Here is a 24,811-nt window from a genome sequence, read left to right on the forward strand (position 1 = left end):
TGCTGTCCTGCCCACACCTTGATTTTAGCCTAGGGAGACCCTTGCTACGCTTCGACCTCTGGAACTGTGGGAGAGAACATTTGGCAGCCTCAAGAGGCTGAGCTCGAGGTGATTTTTTTCTTTTTAAAGTGTATTTCTGAGAAAGAGACAGCGCGAGCACGGGAGGGGCAGAGAGGGAGAGAGAAAGAATCCCAGGCAGTCTCCTCGATGTCAGCACAGAGCCCAACCCAGGGCTGGAACTCAGAAAACCATGAGATCATGACCTGAGCCGAAACCAAGAGTCAGACACTTAACAGACTGAACCAGCCAAGCACCCCTTGTGGTGCTTTGTTAAGGCAGTGGTGGGAAATGAACCCCAGGCTCCCTCCCTCAACGCAGCCGGCGGGCGACTTCAGGTGGATGGCAGGCCCTCAGACAGAAGTCATGTGTCTGTCCCACAGGCGGGACACACGTGTTACTGAGGTCCTGCTATGTCCCCCGCACACATGGGCCAACCACACCCGGCGCCGACCCGAGTCCAGGACCTTCACAGGGTGGGGGAAGCCCAGACTCTTTTTCCCCAACCCTGGTGAGTGTCCTGGGGCCACCACAACAAAGCACCACAAGCCGCGCAGCTTTAAAAACAGAGATGTAGGGGCGCCTGGGTGGCGCAGTCGGTTAAGCGTCCGACTTCAGCCAGGTCACGATCTCGCGGTCCGTGAGTTCGAGCCCCGCGTCGGGCTCTGGGCTGATGGCTCGGAGCCTGGAGCCTGTTTCCGATTCTGTGTCTCCCTCTCTCTCTGCCCCTCCCCCGTTCATGCTCTGTCTCTCTCTGTCCCAAAAATAAATAAACGTTGAAAAAAAAAAAAAATTTAAAAACAGAGATGTAATGTCTCACAGCCCCAGAGGCCAAAGGATGAAATCAAAGGGTCGCAGGGCTGAGCTCCCCTAAAACACGGAGGCCCCTTCCTGCCTCTTCCAGCTCCTGGAGCTGCCGTCCAGCCTCAGTGTTTCTGCCCCTTCTCTATGCGTCTCTGTGTGGCCACCCCTTCCTAGAAGGACAGCAGTCACTGGAGATAGGGCCCACCCTGATCCAGGATGCTCTCACCTTGAAATCCTTAACTAATTGTATCTGCAAAGACCCTGTTTCAAACAAGGTCGCGGTCACAGGCTCTGGGTAGACACGAATTTGGGGGGGACACGATGCAATTCACCACGGACCCCTGCAGCAGATATGCTTCCGTGGCCTCGCATCCTGTCTGCTGGGGCAGGACCCTCTCCCCCCCACACCGAAGGCCTGAATTCCAGCCTCAGCTTCCAACTCCGCTGGCGGACAAGGCTGGGAGGGGGTCCCTCACAGAGCACAGGACCTCGGGCCCTGAAGAGTCGATCCCGCCTGAATCTCACATCAAGCAGGTCACGGGACTAGAAACGGCCCCGAAAAGCTTCTGGGACAGGGCATGCCCTCTCACAACCCCTACGCGCCGCCTGGACGAGGATGGAGGCTGCGCCTGCCGCTGTCCGCCAGCTCGGGCCTGGAGCGGCCGCACAGCCACCGTCAGGTCTGGTGTGTGCACCCCGGCCCTCCTGTCTTCCAGACCCAAGCTCTGCTGTGCAGACAGGAGCTTCTGGAGGACCACGCGCATCTCCCCAATGGCCTGAGGACCCATGTCTCAAAGCACTCGTGTTTACAGCGAGGCGGGGAGTAAATGTTTGCTTCTGGCGCGGATTAACGCTGAGCTTCTGATACTTAATGAAAACCAGACTGCACCCCCACTGGGTCTCACCCAGAGCGGCGCCAGCCTTCCCAGCCCGCCTGGGGAGAAGTGGCAGCCTAGGTGACCTGGGACAGCCGCCCGCCCACGTGGGCCCACGGGCAGGAACCACTGGTGCAGACAGAGTCACCATGCCTTAGCTTCCGGATCCTTCGCACCTCACGATCCAGAAAGTGAGGGAGGCATGAACCTTTCAGCCTGGCTTCCCAGTTCCGGAACATTCTTCCTAGCTGGCTCACCGTGTTGTATTAGTTTCCGATGCTGTGTAACAAATGAGCACAAATCCAGCTCCCACTGGGGCCTCGCCATCTCCACGAGTCAGGCGTCCCAAGCTTCCCATCAAGGTTGGGCCAGGGTAGGGGGTGTCATCTGGGGTCTGGGGGCTCCTCCCAGCCTCACGCAGCTGTCGGCCGAATCCATTCCCTAGCGCGACTGAGTCCCTGCCTTTCTAGCCCCCATTATGGACCACAGGTGCCCCCAAAACAACATATGTTGAAACCCAAGCCCCCAGGTGATGGCATTAGGGGCAGGACCTTTAGGAGTGATGAGGCCATGAGGGTGGGGCCTCGGGAAGGGGACCAATGCCATCAGAAGAGGCTTGGGAACCGCTTCCTCTCTCTGCTCTCCACCCCTCGAGGCCCGAGCCACAGCCTTCCGCCAGCCAGCAAGCCGGCCCCACCGGACACCGGACCTGTTAGCGCCCTGATCCTGAACTTCCAGCCTCACAACTATGAGCAGTACACGTGTGTTGTTTGAATCCCCCCCGCATCCCCCCCCCATGTGTGCTATTTGCTGCAGTTCATGCTAAGACTCTCCCTTTCTGTTTCTGATTTTTAAGAGGTGAAATTCATAGAACATAAAATTAGCCATTTCAAAGGGAACGATTCAGGGACATTTAGTGCACTCCCAAAGCTGTGCGCCCACCCCTCTGACCTGTTGCACAACATTCATCACCCCCAACCCATTAAACTAGACCCCTTTCCAGGAGCCCCACGGATTAGGTCAGCCTCGCTCCAGCCTCTCTCCCTTATGAAACCCAAAGTCTGCCGATTAGCAACATGCATTGAATTCACAGGTCCCCCACCAAGCTGGGGGGGGGGGCAGTTTATAGACATTCATAGCAAGGGCTGGAAGTCTTGGGAGCCATCTCGGGGTTCCGCCGGCCACCCCTGTCCACCCAGGGTATGGCTGTGAGGGGGCATGCACACGGCCCCCTCCCACTGCAGCTCGGGCACGGAGGCTCAGCCGTGAGCGGATGAAGCAGGCTATGTGTGCCCTGCCAGCTCCTGTAACCCGTGGCCCTCCTCGGCCTCAGTTTACTCATCTGCAAAACAGGGTAATGACACAGCTACCTGATGCGGAACTAAAATAACACTGATTGGGACGCCTGGCTGGCTCTGTCGATTGCGCGACCGGCTTCAGCTCAGGTCATGATCTTGAGGTTCATGAGTCTGAGCCCCGTGTCAGGCTCTGAGCTAACAGCATGGAGCCTGGAGCCTGCTTTGGATTCTGTGTCTCCCTTTCCCTCTGCCCCTCCTCCGCTCGCACTCTGTTTCTCTCAAAAATAAACATAAATAAAATAAAATAAAATAAAATAAAATAAAATAAAATAATAAATAAAATAAAACAAAAATAAATAAATAATAAATAAATAAAATAATAAAAATAAAATAATAAATCAAATAAATAATAAACAAATAATAAAAATAAAATAAATCAAATAACAAATAAAATAAATGAAATAAATAATAAATAAAATGAATAAATAAATAAATAAAATAATAAAAATAAAATAACAAAATAAAAAATAAATAAAATAAATAAAATAAAATAAATGAAATAAAATAATAAATCAAATAACAAATAAAATAAAATAAATAATAAATAAAATGAATAAATAAATAATAAAAAAATAAAAAATAAGTCAAATAACATAAAATAAATAAAATAATAAATAAATAAAATGAATAAATAAATAAAATAACAAAATAAAAATAAATAAAATAAAATAACACTGGTCGAACACCTGCCTCGTCCTGGCACCGTATTGAGAACTTTCATAGGTTCTTCTGCGCCCAGGAAACTCCAGTAGGCTTTATCATCATTGGCGTCTGTCTCCTTTCCTTCTTTCCCGATCTTTCTGACTCCCCAGACTTCTGGGCTCTTTCGGAGCGCATCATGAGGTGCTGAACTCCTTAGGGGCAAAGGAATCCCGGATTTGTTTTTTCTTGCTCTTCTGGGCCTGCCTGTGAGTCTGTACCCCAGCAATGCTCTCTCGTCAGCCTGCGTGTCTCCCCGCTTTGCAGCTGGCAGGACCAGCCAGTGACAGGAGCACTAGTTCCCCTGCACACGTCCTGTATGGGGGGCTCCCCCCCCCCGCCTCCCAACCCAAGTCTAGACAGCGAGACTGGAGGTCAGGCAGTTTCCAGATGCTTCTCCCAAACAAACTGGCGCGGTTGGCACAGGAGTAGCCCGCTGTGCCATCCTCCCCTGGAAGACGGGCTTCCCCTTCCGTGCATGGTCCAAGCGTCCATCTCCAGACAGGCTTTCTCTCACACACCCCGTCCTCGCTCCGGGAAGCTGGAACAGAGGCAGGAGGGTCTGACCGGTGCGTGGCTGTCAGATGCCACGGCGGGGCTGGGAGCAGAGAGGCAGCGAGAACAAGACCCCGTTTTCCTCTTAATCGGAATACTCGAACATGACATCCTCTTGGCAACAGTTTTGCCTTAACTGTCTGGGTTGACTGACCGTTTTCGTACGGCTCTTCCAACAAAAAGCGTAGGCGATGTGGCTCAGATTAAGCAGTATTATTAAAAGAAAAAAAAAAAATTCCCCGGCCTCTTGTCTCAAGGCCCTGGCAACCTGGGAACTGCCTGTGCTGGGGGCCGAGGAACAGGAGTCTCATCATTACCAAAGGCGGGGCTCAAGGAGGGGCCGTCACCTGATGCGGGCTGGCCCACAGGTGCACAGGCATCTGGAGGGTCTCCTTGGCATTGATGGCCTGCCATCTGTGGGGTCTTCCTGGTGGCTGCTATAGGCAGAGTCCCCGTGGCACGGAGCCTCCCGGGCATTCCTGGCCAGGCTGTGCCCACAGTCTGTGTGGAGACGCGGCCCCGGCAGCTTTTGTCCAGAGGGCAGGTCGTGCTCCTGAACCCCAGAAGACGGGCTCCGGGAATCGACACTGGCCTTGCCCGGCACGCCCACCCTCAACCCCGCCTGGGGTTTCAAACAAACCTCTTCTACCCAGGCCAGCCTGCCCAGCATCGACTGTGCCCCAGATGATTCCACAGCTTTGCGCTGGGAGCAGTCCAGGGTCTCTGAGGGGCACGGAGGGAGGGGGGCCAGGGCAAGCCCCTGCCAGCTGGTCTCCCCAAGCTGGTCTCCCTGATGGCCTGCAGGGCTGCCAACACAGCCATCCCCCCGCTGCAGAGCCCAGCCCCTCACCCTTCACCGGAGGAAATCTCTGGCTGTTATGCCCCTGAACCATCGCTCCCTGTAACTTCATCCCGTTACACCTGTGGTAGGCACTTCTCAATGGATCCTTCGTGCCCTTGGGGAATTAATAACCCATCCCCATATGTCAGAGTTTTCTATGGAAGTCTTTTTTTTTTTTTTAATTTTTAACATTTGTATACTTTTGAGAGAGACAGCATGAGTAGGGGAGGGGCGGGGGGGGAGAGAGAGAGAGTGAGAGTGAGTCTCAAGCAGGCTCCACTCCACCAGCACAGAGCCCGACACGGGGCTCGAACTGACGAAACCATGAGATCATGACCTGAGCCCGAACCAAGAGTCAGACGCTTAACTGACTGAACCACCCAGATGCCCCTACGGAAGTCCTTTTTTAAAAAAAATTGAGACGAGGGGCACCTGGGTGGCTCAGTCGGTCAAGCGTCTGACTTCGTCTCAGGTCATGAGCTCATGGCTCATGGGTTCAAGTCCCGGTCTGGCTCCCTGCTGTCAGCACAGAGCCTGTTTCAGATCCTCTGTCCCCCTCTCTCTGACGTCCCCTGCTTTCGCTCTCCCAAAAAATAAGTATTAAAAAAAACCCAAAAAACGGAGAAGTCCCACAATAAAGAGATGTGTAACTTTAAAAACAAAAGGGAGATGAAATTCACGTTGAAGGAAATTCCGTGTTAAAGTGAACGAGTCTGTGGCATTTAGTGCACTCACAGTGTTGTGTGACCGCCCCCTCGACCTAGTTCCCAAACATGTTTATCCCCCGCCAAAAGGACACTCCGTGCCCATTAAACACGCGCCGCCCCCCCCCCAGGCCCCTCCCCCAGCCCCCGGCAACCACCACACTCGGCTTTGGGTCTGTATGGACTTCCCCGTTCTGGACATTTCACATCAATGCAACCGTACGATCGGTGACCTTTTGTGTCCGGCTGCTCTCCTTACCCGGATGTTTCCCAGATTCGTTCACGCTACGGTGTGTATCAGGACTTCTACCCGTCTCGTGGCGGAAGGATAGTCCGTTGCAGGCACAGAGCACGTTTTGTTTATCGATTTGTCTGTTGATGGTCACCCGAGTCGCTTCCATCCTTTGGCTCCTGCGGGCCTGGAGGGCTACGCAGCCCCCAGCCCTGGCGTGTGGCCTCCTGCAGGGTGCAGATCATTTCCCACGGCTGTCCTTGTCACTCCCTGCCCTATCCCCTCATCCACGCATCCTGGTGCCTGCGTGGTTAGTGCTGTGCTTCTCTGGCCCTGTGGAGGGTGGCCACCCTCCTCCGAGAGCACAAGTAAGACAGACGCGAAGGAAATAGAGAAAGCCTGAGTTCAGAACCAGAGAGCCCCGGGGAGGAGCCTGAGGGCTGCGGGCCGCAGGAGGTGGCGGCTTCCCGCAGGAGGGAGGGCGAGGCCCCTGCCACGGCCGCAGCCATGCGAGTGATCCACTGGTCCTGCGGTTCAAAGGGCCGAGGCGGGCCCACGGAGGCACCGGACCCTGAGGCCACAGCCGACTCCTTCCCGGTCCCTCCATCGCAGACTCCCACAGCCCCCAGCGCACCCCCTGGCCTGGGCCTTTGCCCCCAAGGAGTCTTCAGGAGTCAGCCCTTGCCAATTTAAGAGAAAACTTCTAGAAAGGGAGAGTCCCACAGAAATGAACCACTGGGTTCATGATGTCAGCAAATTGCCAGCCCCTTGCTGCGCAGCATCCGAAGGCCCAGAGGGGGTCCGGGGTCCCAGAGGCCGCTGCCACGGCCACCAGAGGAGAGCACCGAGGGTCTGCCCGGTCTTCCTGGCCCCTCCCGGTGCAGATGCAGGAGGAGCTGTTTGGACACCGCAGCCCGGCGGCTTCTTAAGAGGAACGGGGAGCTTCCCAGGAGCGGGGCCGTCTAAACTTCAGGAAGGGCCTCTGGATCTGGCCGAGGGGACAGGTGCCAGAGGTGTCTACCCTGGGACACGGAGACCAGCCATGAGCCCCAGGTGGACCAGGCCCTTCCCCAAAGCACCGCTCCTCGTGGGGTGAAGGGGGCTCACAGGTGCTGCCGAGGACAGTACCTCTCTTTCCAGACTTTTCCCCAGGGCCCAGCCTCCCCTTCCACACCTGGTCCTGCAGCCACTCTTAGGAGCCTGGGAGGGGAGCCAGCAAGGTCAGCCCACCAGACCCCCCAGCCCTGGAGAGAGGTACCCCCTCACAGGAGGACCAGAGTCCGCAGGTGGCTGCAGATGGGGTCCGGGGGTCGCCAGGCTGCGGAGCCTCCTCCAGGGGCTCCGGGGGCTCCAGGGGAGGGAGGCGGCCAGGTCCCATGGACGGCGACTGGCTCCCGACAGGGAGGGCAGATCCGAGTCCCGACCCTCCTGTCTCCAGCCTGGCACAGAGGCCACTCAGGGCAGGGTCTGCTCAGGATCTCCAGGGCCCACATGTGTAAGGCTCAGGGTAAAGAACCCTGTCCTCACCCAGATGCACCTGCCTGTCCTGGGGGTCAGGGAGCCAGGACCCCGTGGGCCCCCAGCCTGTACCAACCATGGCCTGAAGGTCTGAGGCAGGTGCGGTAGAAGCCGCCCCCTCCCCAAGTGTCTCCAGGCCCCTTCCTGGACACCCAAGGCTGTGAGCACCCCCACCCCCCCATCTCATCCCAGTCTGGCTGGCTTGCGAGGAACGGAGAAGGGGTCCCCGGCCTTTTCTCCCCCACTGAGCAGAACAGGAAGAAGGTAATTGGATCAGCACTTTGTGCTCCATCTGGAACATTCCAACATGGAAAACCCACTGAGCAGCTGGGGAAACAATTTGGGGACTTTAATTAAAGGCCGATGACTCTCCCACGGAGACCCACCCCCACGCACAGCCGGGAAGACCCACCGCATCTGCCCTCAGTGTGTTCTGAGGCCCAGCTGGGCACCCGGCTCTGGGCGCTGGCGGGCGGTCGGGCCCAGTTTCCACTGGGAGGGGGATGGGGGAGGACTGGGACCAGCCAGCTCACCCTTTCTCCACACTGTTTCCAGCCTGCCTTCTGGGCACCAGAGCCAGACAAACTGGTGGCTGCCACAGCTCTGCCTCCAAGAAGCTTCCGGAAGGGAAAAGTGGGTCATGTCAGTGGGCTCGGGAAAGGGGCTCTAACTGCAGGGAGGAAAGGAGACCGGTGTGAGGGAACAGCCTCCGCACTCCTAGGCTGTCCCCTCTCAGCCCGCACCTTCTGTGCCTGAAAGGCATTTCAGGCGGAGGGAACAGCGCGCACAAAGGCTACGCAGATCGAGACAGGTGGAAGGAGCTGTGGGGGCAAAAGCGTAGGGGTGAGGGTGGCATGCCGGCTAGGGGTGGGGGCAAGCCGCAGAGGGCCGGAGCTGCTAAAAGTTTGGACAAGGGTGTGTCCAGGAAGAGGGAAGCAGCGGGCATGGCCCGGGCTGGGAACTGCCTTCCCTCCCGCCCTGACACCCGGGGCGGGCTGCCACACGGTCGCTAAGTGGGGCCCCAGCACCGGGAATGGGGACAGAGACGCCAAGCCCAGGCCGTGCCATCCGGCGGGGCCCGGAGGCCCCTGCCTCGTCACCGCTATTGCACGTTGGGCCAGCCCTCCCCTCCTCCCACGGCAGACATCGAGGCGGGGGAGGGGCCTGCAGTTGTGTCTCAGCCGCATCTCCGCCAGGGTGTCTCAGGACCGGCCCCCCGTCCTGCCTCTGGCCTGGCCCCGATGGCAGAGCTTCCTGACAGTGCTGGCCCCTCAGGACAATCCAGACAGGAGTGTCCTCTGGGCCCAGAACCAGCAGGAGCGAGGGGCAGGCTCCGGGCCGCTGAGGAGAGATGCCCCCAACTCCCTCCCCACTTCCTGTCCAGCCTCTTCTCACAGACAATCAGGTGACCCCAGGTGTCTACCACTGGTAACGTCATGTGACAAAGACCGTAGCCACCGTGACTGCTGGGCCCGCTGGCTCACGGTTAGCCAGAAAAGGTGCCTGGAAGGTAAGCGGTCACTCCCCTGGAAATCCTCCCTCATTTCCACCCCGGGGCCCAGGACGGGCAGCTACTCCAAGTAGCCCAGAGCTGGAAAGGCCACAGCAGGGCCGAAGATTTGACATGGACCCAAGGCCTGGGGGTGCAGAGGACGCAGCCAGGTCCTGTGAGGACCCAGCACAGCCGGGGCATGCCAGGCTTGGTTCCAAGGGTCCCCGGAGGTCATTGTCAGGGCGGTTTGTGGGCACCCGGCAAGCAACACTGTGGCCAGGAGCAGGAGACAGTCATTAGGAAGGGGCCCCCACCTTCCCAGGGGCAGAGGGGTGGATAGGGCAGCCTAGCCCACCCGAGCCTGGCCTAAGTCAGGACCTGAGCAGGCAGCTGGGCCCCAGATGGGCATTCACCTCTGCCCATCCCCCAAGGGCGGGAGCCCTTCCTGGAACACAGCAGAACTGGGGCATCCAGGGCCTGGGGGAGTGGGTGGAACCCACTGAGAGGGCAAGTCCCCCCCAGCGGGCAGGGTCTGGAGGGCGGGAGTTGTGGTGGGTGGTGCCACACTGTCCCCAGGGGCTTGGGGACGCTTCAAACCAATACCCCGCTGCTGGTCCTCACGTCACACTCACTCCCTGTAACGCAACCTCACCAGATTCCCAGGAGGGAGCATCCAATGCGCACTAAGACACGAAATCAGCCGCAGTCATGGGTGCAGCCCTGAGTTGGCCAGATCCAACTCTCATCCCCCCCCAGCCCTCACGTGGGCAACCTGGAGCCTCAGTTTCCTCATCTGCCGCACGGGGACAACATTCCAGCATAGCTCAGCATCCCGGGGCGCACAGGAGGGCCTCCAGAGTCTGAGCTGTGCGTCACTGGGCAGGCCCTAAACCTCTCTGAGCCTCAGTTGCTCATGTGTGACATGTGGCCAAGCTCACTGCACACCCCAAGGGATGTCTACGGATTGGGTTTTGGACCACTCCGGGCATACGAACGGTGCCCTGTAGAGACAGGTGGTATGGTTAGCGTTTCCCTGGGCGGTGGCACCTCCAGCCCCCCGTCTGGCCACCTTCCAGATTATGTGGAAGAACACAGACCCAGGCTTTATTCCTTAAATACTTTTCCCTACCCATCATCTGTCTGCAGGCTCCACGGCCCGGCGGCCGGCATAAATCAAGGTGAGCGAGGGTCCCCGGGCCGGGCACGGGCTGGCCCGTCCTCCTCAGTCCCAGCCAAAGTCCTGGCCGGTCATCTGGTAAAACCTGCGGTTGAAGGGCCGGTAGAAGTCCCGAAGGCGCCGGACCACAGCCTCGGGCACGCGGGGGTGGGGCCGGCCCTTGGATTTGCCCAGGCAGCGGGGGCGGCTGCCCCCCTGGGCCTTCTTGAGGCAGGGGAAGCCCTTGGTGGCGTTGAAGTAGAAGTGCTTGTCCGTGACCACGCGTTTGAGGCCCAGGAAGTCCTGCACGCGGCCCACCTCCCCGGCCGGGTCGCTGACCAGGCGCTCCCCGCTGACGAACAGGAAGCGGGACAGGGGAAAGAGCCGCAGCCAGTTGGTCAGGTGCTGGGCGTACAGGCCGATGCGTACGGCGCTCCAGGCCGTGTCCACGGGGCCCAGGCCGTGGCGGAAGGCCAGGGCACGGAAACTGGGCAGGCCCGGGGTCTTGGAGAGCGTCTGGGCGTAGTCGGAGATGGCCCGCGTCACAGGGTTCCGCACCACCACGATCAGCTTCGTGTCCGGGGACATGCCGTGGATGCGGCCGGGGGCCTCCCGAGTCACGAAGTAGCTAGGGGTCTTCTCCAGGGTGATCTGCCCGTCCAGGGTGCGTGGCATGAGGCTCCTGTGGGGCGGGTGGGAGCAGAGGGAGGTGAGGGCGGGGACCGGCCCCCAGGGAGCCAGGGCTGACCTCCCCTTCCTCCGGGGAGCCTCCAGGGCAGGCAAGCCTTCCCCACCAGACCCACCCACCCTAGGTGCTTGGGTGGCCAGATATAGGCTGCTACCCACCCCCCTCCCAGAGCCGGACCGTGCCCACGCCAGACCCCGTCCTCGTGAGGCCAGCGGCCTGGACCTGCTGCCCACACGGCTGAACCAGCCCCCCCCGCCCCCCCCGCAGGCCCCTGCCCCGTAATTACCTCCCGTCACACACACAGCCAGGGGCTGATGGCATCCCTTAAATTAGGCCGTTAATTGTTGACAAGTGTCCCCTCTCGCTCCCTCCCCTGCACAGCCTTCTCCCACCTCTGATGACAGCCCTGCTGACCTGGGCCACACACATCAGAATGGACCAGAATACCAAAAGCCACTAGCGGTGGCTTGAGGACCCGTCCCAAGACCCCAGCCGCCTGGGCCTCCCAGACCTGGCTTGGACCCCAACGTGCAAGGCTGCAGCTGACCAGGGGAGGGGAGCACGGACCCCATCCCGAGGTTCTGGGGAGTCGGCCCCCTGACCACGCCAAGCCCGTCCCGAACCAGAGTCCCACAGCCACACCTGCCAGCCAGGTAGTACAGGGTGCGGTGGGCAGGGCGCGGCCTGGCCAGCTGAGCAAACAGCTCCGAGGGAGGGCTGGGAACTAGGTCAACAGAGGCAGAGGCTCCCGGGATCGGTGGGAGGCAGAGGGAGGGGAGGCCTCCGCCCAGCTAGCCCTGCCTCCCGTCCTCCTGCCCCTCTGACAGCCCCCCCCCCCACGACTGGCCCCAGCCAGGAAGGTGGGGTTCAGGTTGTAGGTTCCAGGGTCTCAAGCCCCTGGGAGTCTCTTCTTCCTGCTCAAACCCCCAAAACACCCAGGTCAGGTGGGCACACAGGTGCACAGACCCACGAGTCGGGGCGCTTAGCTTGGAGGGTGCTGGTGGTGGGACGGGGGGTGCGCACGTGTGAGTCTGGGACATGCCGCCGGCTCCCTGACTCCACCTCGGGGGCCCAGGGGCGTCCGGTGCGCTGAATGGGCTGCTAGCCACGGGAGCCTCCCCACTCGCTCAGAACAAGGCCCTGGGCAGAGCCGGTCTGGGAGGTCATGGGGACAAGTCTGCTTCTCCCATCTCTGTGAGCTGCTCACTGCCCCATTTCATAGGCAGGCACACCGAGGCTCCGAGAGGAAGCAGGAAGTACCAGGGTGGACGTTAGTCCGCAGCCCTGCCCTGCACCTGCCGCTGCCAGAGCCCCTGCACCTCGTGGCCTGCCTCCTGCAGCTGGGAACCCAGGGAGGAGCAGACCCCAGTCCTCCCCGTTCAAAGGGACAAGTTCAAGGAGACCTCGGGTGGTGACAACGCCAAGGGCTGAGGCCCACGGCAACAGGGGTCCCTTTCCATGAGAGGAAACTCATAATAAGGGGTGGGTGTCCCTGCACTGGGCCTCACTGCTGACACCCACAAAGAGACGCAGTGCCACACAGCATCAGAAGTCACCACCCCTCCTTTCATTGTCCTTCTCAGGGAAGGAACCCGCCCCGATTGCTCAGGGAACGCCCCCCACCCAGCTTTGACATCAGCACCTTTCTCCCCAAGGAAGTTAGAGGAGCAGAAGCAGAGCCGCGCCTCCAGACCGCCACGGGGAGGGGTGGAGGTGGGGGGGGGGTGGCGGTGCAGACTTTCCTGGCCCACTCCTGCCGCAAACTGGCTTTGAGCTCCAAGAGCTTTGGGATCACTTACTCTCCCCAGGCCTAGCCAGAGCTCGGAGTAGGGTAGGGATGGGGGCTTTTGTGGGGTGGCAGAGACCGAGGAGGATACGAGGAGCAAGACACTGACCCCCACACGGCAAACATCAGACAAGCTGTTCTATGGACACCCCCTCACACACACACACATACACACACGCACCACCCCCACAGCTCATCTGGTCTGCATTTCCCTGCGGCTTCAATCCAGCCCTGGGCGACTCTCCCTCCTCTGTCTGGGCCTCGCTCTGTGTCCCACACCTCTCCTGGGCCCCATCCAGCCTGCCTGGGACCCAGCAGAAACAAGTTCCAGTTCCAGGTGGAACCCTGCAGTGTTGGGGGCATGGGGGCATTGAGTGCCCTGCCACAGGGGTCTCTGACTCCGGGTGAGCAGGGACAGATAAGTCCCACAGAAGCTGGGGTCCCTCCCCCCACATACTCACACCCCTCCTTCACTGCTCCTGCTTGGGCCCCAGGAGCAAGGGGGGTGTCCCCCACCCCTGCACCCCTCCCCCTCTCCTCCCGCTTTTCCAAAACACTGTGGTCAAAGTATAGCCCCCACTTGCCCCTAGATAGGGCACTCCTCCCTGAACTGAGACTTGGAGGGGTTTGTGTGACTTCAGCACCTGCCAAACAGAGTGAGTGAATAAAGGAACAAATGCTGAGTTGGGGAGCCCTAGAAGGTCGCAGTCCCCAAGATAGAGGACCCTCAGGAGCCTGAGAGATGAACTTCCTAGAGCCCAAGGAGAGGGGACGGTTGGGCCAAAATCAACTTTGAGCAGGTCCTACCTGCCCAGTCCATGGGAAGGACCAAAGTCACTGCCTGGAATGAGATTGGTCACAGCCCCGTGAGCAAGGGGGGGGGGGGTCCCAAAAATTCAACTGGGGGCACTAGCTGCTCCTCCTCTACACACTGCCCCGACTCCCCACCCAGAACAGGGCTCTGCACTGGAGGTCCAAATCAGGGTCCCGAGAGCAGATAACACGGCCAGACCACGCCCAGGGGCTGGCCGACCTCTTTGCACTGGGGGAAACTGAGGCGGGTGGGCATTTTCAGAGGCTCAGTGCATCCTCACAGCCGGTTGAAAGGACAGACAGGTCCAGAGGCACAGGGCCACCGGGGGGAATACCAAGCCCACCTCCACATGTCACTACGCAGCCACAGCCCTTTTGAGGGCACTTGGACACACGTACCTCAGAAGCTCAGCCAGCCTGCATTGGCCAGAGAGGGGTCAGTGCTCGCCAGCCCTGACAGCTCTGGGTTCCTGGAGGCCACTGGAACCTGACCCTCTGCCTCCTCTGCATCCGCCCCTCCCCCCAATGGAGGTGGCTCTAAAAAGGAGGAAGGGCAAAGTCTCTTCTCCACCAGACATGCTCCGGAATCCCCCGGGCCCCACGCCAGGCACCCCAGTGTCCCAGGAGCTCCCTACCCAGAGCTGAGAATCTGCCCCCCTGCCTCTCGGATGCCTCGTCCTCTCCAGAGCGGGAGCACGCACCCAGGGAGGGCCTGCACAGCCCCCCCGGACCCCAGGCTCTTCGAGACCAGCCTCTGCAGCAGCCCCTCCTTAGTCCAGCCCGGTGCCTCCCCACAGCTCCTTGTAGTTACAGCTCATGGGGTCAGTGAGGGGCTCTGAAGTCTGCTATAGCTAACAGTGTGTCCTCCACCCTCCTTCCTGTCCCCTCCCCTCCTTCCCTCCTCCTCCCCCTCCTTCTCTCCTCCTCCTCTTCCTCTCCCTCTGCAGGGCAACAGCATCAACAGCATCCCGGGATTAGGGATGCTTTTGGATGCTGCAGCACCGTCAGAGTGGGGTAGCGTCTCTCCCTGAGCACCAGGCATGCTGGGGGATTCAGCCAACTGGGTCCAAGGATAGCCTCACTTTCCCCTCACCATCTGGCTTCCCTAAGACCCTCGACAGCAGTAATCCTTCAGAGCTCAGGAACCAGGACCCCCGTTCTCAATGGGGCCCCTCCAAACCCGTGAGTGGTTTCAGTGCAAAATGCAAAGATAACAAAGGGGAAGGGGTGGTGGGGGGTTGGTATCTGGGAAGAGGAAACTGGTACATCTGAGAGTCAAAAGCCCGGGTCCTGCCACCCCCCACTCCCCGTTAATTCACCAGGTGACCTTGCGCTGGGTCCTCTCTGCCCCATAGTTCGGGGATGAGGTGAAAGCTGCGGGGAGTGGGGTGACTCACTCTCCATCTGTAAGCCCTCGCTTCCCCGCAGGAAGGGACAGGCAGGCTTGTGCACAGTCGAAGGAGGCAGAGGGCAGGGCCTCACGCTCACTGCCTCAGCGGGGGCCGGAGTGGGGGTGCTCCCCCACATTCTACCACAGCACCCCAAGGCCAGCCAGACAGGCAGCGGGACAGCTACAGAGCCCCTTGAGTGAGGCTGGGGCCCCAATCCCCACCCCTTCCTCCTTTCTAAGTAAAGCCGTGACTCTCTCCGGACCCCCAGGACCACAGAGAAGGACTCCTCTTCTCAGGATTGGGGTTCTGGGGGAGGAAACAGACGCTCTCTAGGAGGCTACAGGGAAAACTCTTGGGGTGATTGGCCGGAGGTCAGACATGCTCTCGCGGATAAGCATAAAGCATTTCTAATGCCCCTCAAACCCCACTGGCTTCAAACTACTGGTGTAGGATGGAAACTCCTCCCCGCCACTCTTGCGGGGACCCCTCAGCAGACCTGAACCAGGGTTTCCCCTGGAGTTTCAAAGTTTCTGGGAGCCCCCGGCCAGTGACCGCTCCTCCTTTCCGTAAAACCCAATGCTGGGGGGCCCGCGTCCGCGGGGTCAAGCTTCGCCCCCCCACACACACACCCGGGCTGGTCTCAGCCCGGATTCCGGACACCTGCCCCCCCCCCGCGCTCCCAGTGAGACCCCCAGGGGCGCGTCCCCCTGTTGTTGGAAGGCACCCGCCAGGGCGCTCACCGGTACCAGGCGAGGCCGCGCTCGTAGCACCTGTCGAAGAAGTGGGGCTCAGAGCCGAGCGCGCGGACGTCGGGGTGCAGCCGCAGGAACTCCAGCAGGGCGCGCGTGCCGCCCTTCTTCACGCCCACGATGAGCGCCTGCGGGAAGCGCCGGCGTCCCGGGCCGCTGGCCACAGGCAGGCCCGGCGCCCCCCGGGGACCGACGGCGCGGAGCGGCTCAGCGGGCGCGGGCGCCGGCACCGGAGCGCGGGCGGCCGGCGGGCAGCGGCCGGGGAGGGCGCAGAGGCAGTAGGCGCCGAGCACCAGCGCGGCGAGAAGCAGCGGCGCACGCGGCACCCGCAGCGCGGCCCCCTGCCCGGCCCCCGCGCCCTGGCCGCCCCCGGCCCCGCCGCCCAGGCCGCCGCTACCTGCCATAGGGTGGTGCTGCGCCCGGACGGTGGAACGCGGGCTACAGGAGCGGGCGCATCCCGGCCCGTGCCGCGCTCAGCCAGCCCGCGCCGGGCTTCTGCTCTGCGCCCCGCCACTCGGCAGGCTCCAAGCCGACGCGGGGCGGGACCCGGAGGCCCCGCCCAGTCCGGAGGCCCCGCCCCCTGGACCACTCCCGGGCCCGGGACTCGCAGGCGCCCGCCGAGGCTGAGGCGTGATTTGGAGCCCCAGAGGTTACCTGTCGCGCCCTCTTGGAGACCTGGGCTCCAGCCTGCGAGGCTTCGGGGTCATCACCATTGCGCGCCTGGATGCTGCGGCGACGGGTCGGGTCTCAGGGCAGTGACAGGACTGAGATGAAGGACCGGCTCTTAGAAGGCGGATCCCAGTCCCTCCCGGACAAGGGCGTAGCAGCAGGTGCGCGGGTGAGTGTGGACCCGGGCCCTACTGCGCCGAGGCGTTCCCGGGAATGCTGAGGGAAGTCTGAGGGGGAGAATGGGGCGCGCTTTCCTGACAGTTGGCTTGCCATTCATCAGGGTCCCAACCCTGGCGGCCGGAGACGGTTGTCCAATACGATTACCATTTTAGGGTCCTGGGAAGCAGGCTCAGGGACGACAGGCGTCTGTCCCAAGGCCCCATTCAGATCTGTCTCCTGACCCTTTCCACCATGTCACACCGTCTGTCTCTGCAACCCAGTCCACCTGGCGTTGCCCTGGGATGTCAGGGACCCATCTCTAATGCTGGCAAAGTGACTCCTGTAGATGAGAAGATTCTGGAGAGGTGGGATGGGAGACCGGAAGGAGGAGCCCGGGTTCTATCTTAGGAGCTCCTGCTGAGTGAGGTGCAGTGACATTCAGGGGCCAGGGGCCACTCACAGTTACGGGACCTGCTGGGCGCTGGACACTCTGTGGGGAGTTTATGCAGCCCCAGGTTCACTGAACCCCCCACACAGCACAAGGAAAGCAGAGAAGGAAAGGGCTCCGGGAGCAACAGTCCCAGGGAGAGACGGAAAAGGAACGGTGTCCTCTCTATGTCTCTGCCCAGGGCTTCCTCACTGAAGCTTGGTGCCCCATGGGCATGGGCTCCTAGGAGAGGCCGACCTCTCACTAGCTGCTCAGAGGCCACTGCCCTGGGTTCTGCTTGTTCCTGGGACCAATGGCATCTGGGCAAGTCCCAGAAACCTGGGGCCTCTCCAAAGGCCAGGGGCCTCTGTGACCCACAGGCATTTCCAGGTCTCCCACCTAGAGGCAGCCCTGAACTCAGGGGGCTCTGCAGAGCCAGTGGCATGAAGGCCGCTGATCAGGGCCCCAGCCCGGATCCCAGACACAGGCCTGCACCTGCTTGTCAGGGCAAGACTCAGCCAGGAGCCCTGTAGGCGGGTCGTTGGCACAGTACTGTGTGGGGTGCATGTTGATACACACAGGGTCACAGGAAGTTCTTCTTCTGGTCTAGCTTAAAAGGGGATCTGTTCCAGATAGACTGGTTCTCCTTAGACCTGTCCTGGGTGGGGCCCTGCTCCACCTGGAGCACCCACTCACAGTCTCAGCAGGCCCCTCTCAGGGCTCCAGATTCCAGCATTCGACCCTGGCGGCCCCTCTGTCTCCCGGCCCTGGCACGGGGAGAGTGGCTTCCTTCTCCCAGCCTTGGCTCATGCTGTTCCTCCTACTGAGAATGGCTTTTCCTCAGCCCCCCAACCCCTGACACACACACCTGCTTGAGGATTTTCCAGAAGCCACTTATCAACGACAGCAGGACATGCTGGGGGCTGGGGAATGGAGTCTGGGGACAAGGATGATTTCCTAGCTGAGCCCCTCCCTCCAGCCACCATCCCTCAAGTGACAGGTGGGGGCAAATCTGGGGACACCCAGGAAGGCAGCCTTGGGACATTTGCTCACTGGGGGGTCCCTAGCACCTAACAGAGACTGGCACCAAATAGGCACTTGACAATGGCCGGCTAGTGGAAGGATGTGAATGGAGGAAGAGGTCAGGGAAGGCTTTCTGGAGGAAGTGATGGTCAGGCAAGCCTCCTCACACATGGGGGTTGCCGCCTTCCCTCCTGCCCAGGATGTCGGAGTGGCCCCTCCGATCTGCCTCCGCCCTACCTTGCCATCAGGGTCCAGCCCCAGCTCTCCACGGGCACCTCTCTGTGTGGTCTAGACACAGTGGATCCCCCGCTCTGAGCCACATGGCAGGAAGTGAGTTGAAAGAAACCAGGCCATGGGAGCACCGGTCCTGTAGCTGTCCCTGCACCCTGAGAGGCTCGCTCACCTCCCGCCCTGTCCGGTCTCACCTCCACTGTGAAGAAGAAATGCATCGGCCGGCTTCTCTGCCAGCTGGATCTCCCGGGAGGGCCCCTTGGCCTTCAGGGTCCAACATGGCTCAATCCCCCCTTGCCCAGACCGGACCCCCTGCCCAGGCAGGATGGCCAGGCAGAGGTCCGTCTGTCCATCCTCCTTAGGCCAGCCATCAGACATTGAGGTAGTCAGGTCTGCTGTGCTAGCTGGCTGGGAGGAGGCAGCACTGGGGAAGAGTGGCCCGAGCTACGGCCCGCTAGTAAACAGCGTCCCTGGAGGAGACGACAGGGAAGGTCAGAGCAGAGGGGGACACAGGGGCGAGTCCAGGGAAGAGGCCTGGGGAGCGAGGTCACGGCAAGAGGAAGTCCCAGCCTGGCCTCACAGACCCATGACCCAGCTGCCCAGCTATATCTGAGTCCCCTCCACTGACTGTAATTACTCCCTTGGGGGGGTGATTTTGGTCCCCATCTGTCTCCACCTCCCCGTGAGCGCGGCAAGGGCGGGGACGGGGTCAGTCTTGACCACGGTGAGCCCTCATGAATGTTTGTCGAGTGACTGAGTGGCCTGGCTGTGTGAGTGAGAGAGTGTGTGAGTGACGGAGTCTATGTGCGCGCCCCGCCCCCGGGCTCCTCTCTTCCTCTTTCGCAGACTGTCCCCTCCCCAGGGCGGGCACCCCCAGCGTGGGCCCCCACAAGCAGGGTGCGTCAGCAGCTGCCCCACTCTGGAAAGTGATCCCTAACACCGTGCGGTCCCTCTCTCCACGGGGGACAGCTGGGGGAGATTTCACACATGCGGGGCTTCCAGAACTCCCTTCGCTAGAACCACACCCTTACCCCCTCGCCCGACTCCCGCAGTCTGCGGGGGTCCTGGAGCCTGCAAGGGGGGCTGAGGGGAGGGGGCTGCGGCCGAGGGCAGGCTCAGCTGTCCTTGATTTGTGTGGGGTTGTTCTGCTTCAGATGCCGGATTTGCCTGCGCACAGAGAGGATGCGGTTTTCTCCTGGAGAGGGACCCCTCAGAGATGTCTACCCACCGAGCCCACCCACCCCCGGACTCCACTGTTCCCAGTTCACCCTGGTAGGCAACGAGGTGGGGCAGGAGCACCTGCCCCCTCCTAGCAGGTGACCTTGGCAGGTAAGGCGTCAAGTCTCTCTGAACCTCACTTTCCTACTTTATCAAACAACGCGGACACTGGCCCCATCCCTCTGGGTGTCTAGTTCCTAGACTCTTTGTGGTGAGGTGGCAGTGGGCATGGGACAGCGTACTCACTATTCATCCTTCTTGGATGAGACTGGAGAGGAAAGACTTTCGGGGGCCTGGCTGGCCAGAACCCAGGGCCTTGTTCCTGGCGACCAGCTCCGCCTGGGGCAACGTGGCACAGAAGGGTTTGCCAGGGCAGACAAGATTCCCAGGGTCCGGAGGGACACATGAAAAGGCTCCCTTGACCGGGAGATTCTCTGTCTCTGTTCCCTTAACCTGCGTGAGATTCTCGGTCTCTATTTCGCTCTGCCCCTCCCCTGCTTGGGCTCTCGCTCTCGCTCCCTCTCAAAATAAATAAACATTAAAAAAAAAAAAAAAAGAAAAGGAAAGGAAACAAAGCTGTTTCTGCCCCACACCATCCCCACGACCTCCAGCTTCACAGCCCCGAGCCAGGCCTCTGGACCCAGAAGCCCCCCAGCAGCATGGGGAGGGCTGGGCCTCATCTAATGGCCCCACAGCAGGGCACTGTGCCCTGGCGGGGCCCCCCGTGGGCCAGAAGGTGGCTGTGAGCACCTTCCATTGGGAGCCAGGAATCTGACGCAGGCTAAGGAACCCCAAGCTCCGCAGAGGCACAGGACCCTGCGGGCTTGTGGGGTGTATGTGTGTGCACGATTGGGGGTTCAGAGGCTCGCCCACCGGTCCCCAGCCTGCATCTCCCCACGCGCCACCCGGAAGCAAGTCCAGCCTGGCCAGTGGACAGGACACCCACAGACAGCCGCCCCCCCAACCCCTCATTTCCAGGGGAAGCACCCCATCACCACAGTTGTCCAGACAGCCGGGCTTGTTGCACTTGGCCTTCAAGGGAGAGTCAGAACCCAGATGCCAGGGCAGAGCATCTTGGGACCGGTGCCTCAAACTCCTCCCCTTTCCCATCTGCCCCCTCCCTAAGCCGCAGACTTTCCTGCTCCTGCTAGAGGACCTTGAAGATTGACCTCCACCCCCTCCTCAGAGAACAGTGACTCTGCCCATGTCACCTCTACCGGCCATTGCTATCTCCCCAACTCCAGCCCTCCCCACCCCCCCACTTCCAGACACACACCAGGAGTTCCCGGCTCAGAGATGGGGGCCCAGCAAAAACCCAGTGTCTAGACTAAGGGAACAAAAAGCCACTGGAGTCAGAGGTGGAGGGGGCAGCCCAGGGCAGCAGGCAGGCTGCACAGTGGGGGTGCAGGGCACCGAGGGCCCTGGCTCCTGTGGGCTCCCGTTCCCCCAGGTTCTGAAGCATGGATAGTCTCTGTGATTTTACAAGGAACAAATTATGCCTGCATACAGGCCTTGGGGGCAGTGAGGAGTAGGGGTGGAGGGAGCCTATCTGCAGGTAACCCTTAGTCCTTCCTCCCACCCACCCCTGTCAGCCACAGGAAGCCCACCCACCCCCGACCCCACCCCCCCCCCATCTTCTCTGTGCTTCCTGCCCCTGAGCTCCTGTAAGCAGAACCCTAGGGCTGGGGTAAGGTGACAGGTGGTCCCGGGGTCCCTGCATCTCCCAGACCACAGACACGCTCACACAGATGTGCGGCTTGGCTCGCTCACCCCTACAGAGTGAGCAGAAGGCAGTGCAATTTGACATACACTCCTCGGCCGCTTCTCCGTGCACTCTCCCATGGGGCTCAGCGTGGGGGAGGGAACACGATGAGGGCACCTTGGACACTGACTTGAAGGAGCTCTCTGACCTGGGGTGAGCTGAGGCCTGCAAGCGGGGACCGCAGGGACCCGGTCTGTGCACACATATAGGAGACCAGCCCGGGACTCCCGCAGCGTGCGGGCAGGAGAGAGCCACTGGGCAGAGCCACTGGGAGAGGCTTCTAGAAGGATTCCGGCACATGGGGAGGGGGTGAGAAAGAAGGAACAGCAAAATATAGAAGGCGGGAACACGGGGGCGTGTTTCAGAGTGGAGTCTGGCTGGCCTAGAGGCCCAGGTGCAAGGGTCTGCGTGCAAGGGGGGCGGTTAACAGGAGCCCGGGAGCTGCGGTAAATAACACTACTCTCATTCACGGAGTGGAAAGGTGGCTGGAGACACGGGATCTGTGGGACCAGAGCCAGCAGGGCCTGTGGGAACCACCGAGGGAAGTTTCTGGTCTTTTTTTTTTTTTTTTTTTGCGGAGATCACACGGGTTGGGGGAGGCTAGCTAGGAGCTGTCACCATTGCGGAGAGAAGTGGGCACAGACGCGAGAAGGTGGTGCCCTCAGAACCTGGTGCCCCAGGTGGGCCAGGATGGCAGCAGGAGCAACTTGAGGACGCTGAAGGGCCGCAGGCTGAAGAGGCAGGGGCATCGGGAGCAGGGGGGTCCCGCGGGGCTGCCCTGGAGAAGGGGCTGGGAGCAACAGGTCACTTTCGCGAAGCCTACCAAATGGGGCCCCTACACCGCCGGCCCTCGCACCGTCGGACGCCAGGAGGCCTCAGTTACCTGTGTTCCGGGTACTGGCAGGCTGGGCCGGCGTGGCCGAGCGGGCTGGAGGACGCCGGCGCTCACCACTGAGCACCGCTGGGTCACGGGGTCCCTGGAGGGGGCTGGATCAGCCCTCGCCGTCGGAGGTGCCGCTGCTGCGCCCCTGGCGGCGCCTCGGGGAACTGCAGGGCCTCTCAGACCGGCCCTGGCGCACGCGCAGCGCGGAGCGAGCGCGCCCCCTGCCCGTGGGTGCTGCACACAGTCCCTGCGCCGCTCGCTAACTGGTGGCCTCCGAAGGGGTTCATCGCGTTACGTCCCCTACCAGGACCTCGTATGAGGGTGGGGACCCGGACGCTGGCTTGGCGGTGACCTCCACCGTCCTCTCTGGGCGCCCCCTCCCACTTGCCTGCCCAGCCCACATTCGTGCACGGAGTCACAGGGTTCCTGGGACCTACGAATCGGCCGCACCCCCACCAAGGTCACGGCTCTCCCTGGCACTTGTCACCCAGAGAAAACGAAAGCCGTGAGTGAGCACAAGTCCCAAGCACGGTTGGGTCACTCACGCACCCTGCCAGCGTCTCCTGAGCAGGGCCGCGGGCCCCTACAGGGGATCAGCGGGATCCCAGACACATACCACTTCCTCCCTTGCCCTGGGTGCCCCCGCGTGCACGGGCCTGCCGGCCGCTGTTGACTGGTGTTGACAGAGCATGGGGAGCCGTCTGCCCCTGAACAGAACACTTGTCTGCAAGGCTGTGCCCTGGAGGGTCCACTTGGCAAGGGAGGGGGCGCTGGAGGGGGAGGGAGGGAGCCGGGTTCTCAAAACGTCTTTTGTTTCTCAGGAGGAAGTAGGGCTGCAGGCCAAAGGTTATGGTGTAACCCAGCAAGAAGAAGGAGGTGGGGGGATCTGTTTCCACAAGAGACAACTCACTCCCACCCCAGCCCCTGGCAGACAGGCCCTGCCCATAGCCATCCTTTTCCAGGCTCCTGATGAAAGGGGACCACCCTTCTTCCTCCACCCCTCCAAGGACCCTGCTTCCAGCCCTTCCCACCCCCAGTGAACCCGTATGGGGCCCGTGGAATGCAGGCAGTCAGGTACTGTCCCTCACAGCGTCCCTACCAGCCTCACCCAGGCTCCGGCAGGCCCTCCAGCCTGTCCTGCTGGAGATCTGGCCCCCGAGAGGCAGCCCCAGGGGCATGTCCTGGACACATCCACCCAACTTGCAGAAGGAGGCCAGCCTGGTCCTGGGCCAAGTTTACTCAGGGACCTGCTGAGCCAGGGGTGCCGGGAGAGGTAAGCAAAGCCCAAGGTCCGCCCTAGCCCTGGGCCTGGAGATTCCCTCTGACCACTCAGCTGGCTGCCTCCCCACTGCTCGGCCCCTTCAACATGCTTGCTGCTTTCAGACTATGCTCAAAAGATGGTCATCATGTTCCCAGGGCCACTGTTCCTCGTTTGGGGCATAGAAAAGAGGAAAGAGACAGTGTGGGCAGAGAGAGCCCGAGGCCTGAGGCAAGTCTCCTGAGTCTCCTGTTCCTGCCCTGCCCCACCAGGGTGAGGAAGATACTCAGGGTGATGTTGCCTATAGAAACACACTGAGCACTCAGTCACTGCTCACCTACCGTGGGCTTGCCCTTGGCCAAGACTGGCCGCTAGCCTCCGAGTGTATGGGTCACAGGCTGTGCTAGGCAGTGCCCCAGGGCCGATGATGATCCCAGGTGACCGGGACAGCCCCAACTAGGGACACCGAGGGGTCCATGCAGGGAGAAGTCCGGCAGAGATAGGACTGAAGTCGTGGGGTGAAGGGCACACCCTGTGCGGTCCCAGGAGGCAGTTTTCTAGCAGGTGCAGTCACTACTGGCCCCCCAGCAGAGCAGAGACGGAGATGTTTTCTAGAGAAGGAGGCTGCCACTCTCCCGAATGGGGTTCTTCAGCACGGTCCTCCCTGGTGCTTTTTGTCAGTGCTGACCCCTCCCATTGCACAACTCCCTCTGCACAGACGACCCAGTGACCAAGCTGGTGTCTGAGATCTAACCCCACAGGGTGACATACACTCAGAACCCACACAGCTGCGACACGCCCTGCCACAGCCCCACCCAGGAGACAGGCTGGGCTCCACAGAGGAAGGTTAAGTGCTCTGCCCAAGGTCACACAGTGAGCCCGCAGCACCTGCACAGGCCAGTGACCCCCCCCCCACCCCCCGCCACCGCCAGAGCAGGGACCCCTAGCCTGTGGCTGGGGATCAGGGAAGGGGCGGAGTCCCATTCCCAAGGAATGAGCAGACCGGACAGACCAGCAGTATCACTGGCCGTCCTTCCCACCGCCCACCCTGCCAGCCATTCTAACCTCATCCCTCATCCACCACCTTTGCCCTTTTGTCCTCACACCTGCGGGCTCCAATCCTTGCAACGTGGGGATGCTCCCAGCTCCTGAGTATGTCTGCTCCAATTATGCATTTGGAACTTGGGAATAACCAGAGGGTTATCGCCCCCCCCCCCACACACACACACAATCGAGCGTCCTTCCTCTGGGGTACATATTCACAGCCCTGATCATCATCTGATGTGAACTTCCTGTCTCCCCAAACACAGGGGAAGGCCCTGAGGGAGGCCCATCTGTCTGTCTGTCTGTCTGTCTGTCTTATCGCCGCCTCCCCAGCAGCAGGCAGCACCACTCCATAAATATTTGTGGAACAAGTAAAGTGCCGTGTCCCCGAATCCCTGTTGTGAACGCAGACAGCGAGC

The 24,811-nt window shown here is 60.9% G+C and overlaps 1 protein-coding gene across 1 annotated transcript; it reads right to left on the reverse strand.

Moving 5' to 3' along the window:
- Window positions 1–9,381: 9,381 nt before the first annotated feature.
- HS3ST6 (heparan sulfate-glucosamine 3-sulfotransferase 6) lies at window positions 9,382–16,122 on the reverse strand. Its single transcript, XM_030300715.1, has 2 exons — window positions 15,710–16,122; window positions 9,382–10,973 (listed from the first exon to the last, which is right to left on the reverse strand). Exons 1-2 carry the CDS (start codon window positions 16,120–16,122, stop codon window positions 10,358–10,360), a joined length of 1,029 nt encoding a protein of 342 aa, XP_030156575.1. The 3' UTR covers window positions 9,382–10,357.
- Between the last annotated feature and the right edge of the window lie 8,689 nt (window positions 16,123–24,811).

This window comes from Lynx canadensis, chromosome E3 (assembly GCF_007474595.2).
Source record: "Lynx canadensis isolate LIC74 chromosome E3, mLynCan4.pri.v2, whole genome shotgun sequence".
Lineage (NCBI taxonomy): Eukaryota > Metazoa > Chordata > Mammalia > Carnivora > Felidae > Lynx > Lynx canadensis.

Bases quoted from the DNA above. Each gene is read 5' to 3' on its own strand.
- HS3ST6 (XM_030300715.1), bottom strand. From the start codon at position 16,122: ATGGCAGGTAGCGGCGGCCTGGGCGGCGGGGCCGGGGGCGGCCAGGGC. The intron at 10,974-15,709 runs GTGAGCGCCCTG...CCCGCCCCACAG, and splicing joins CGCGGCCTCGCCTGGTACCG to GAGCCTCATGCCACGCACCC.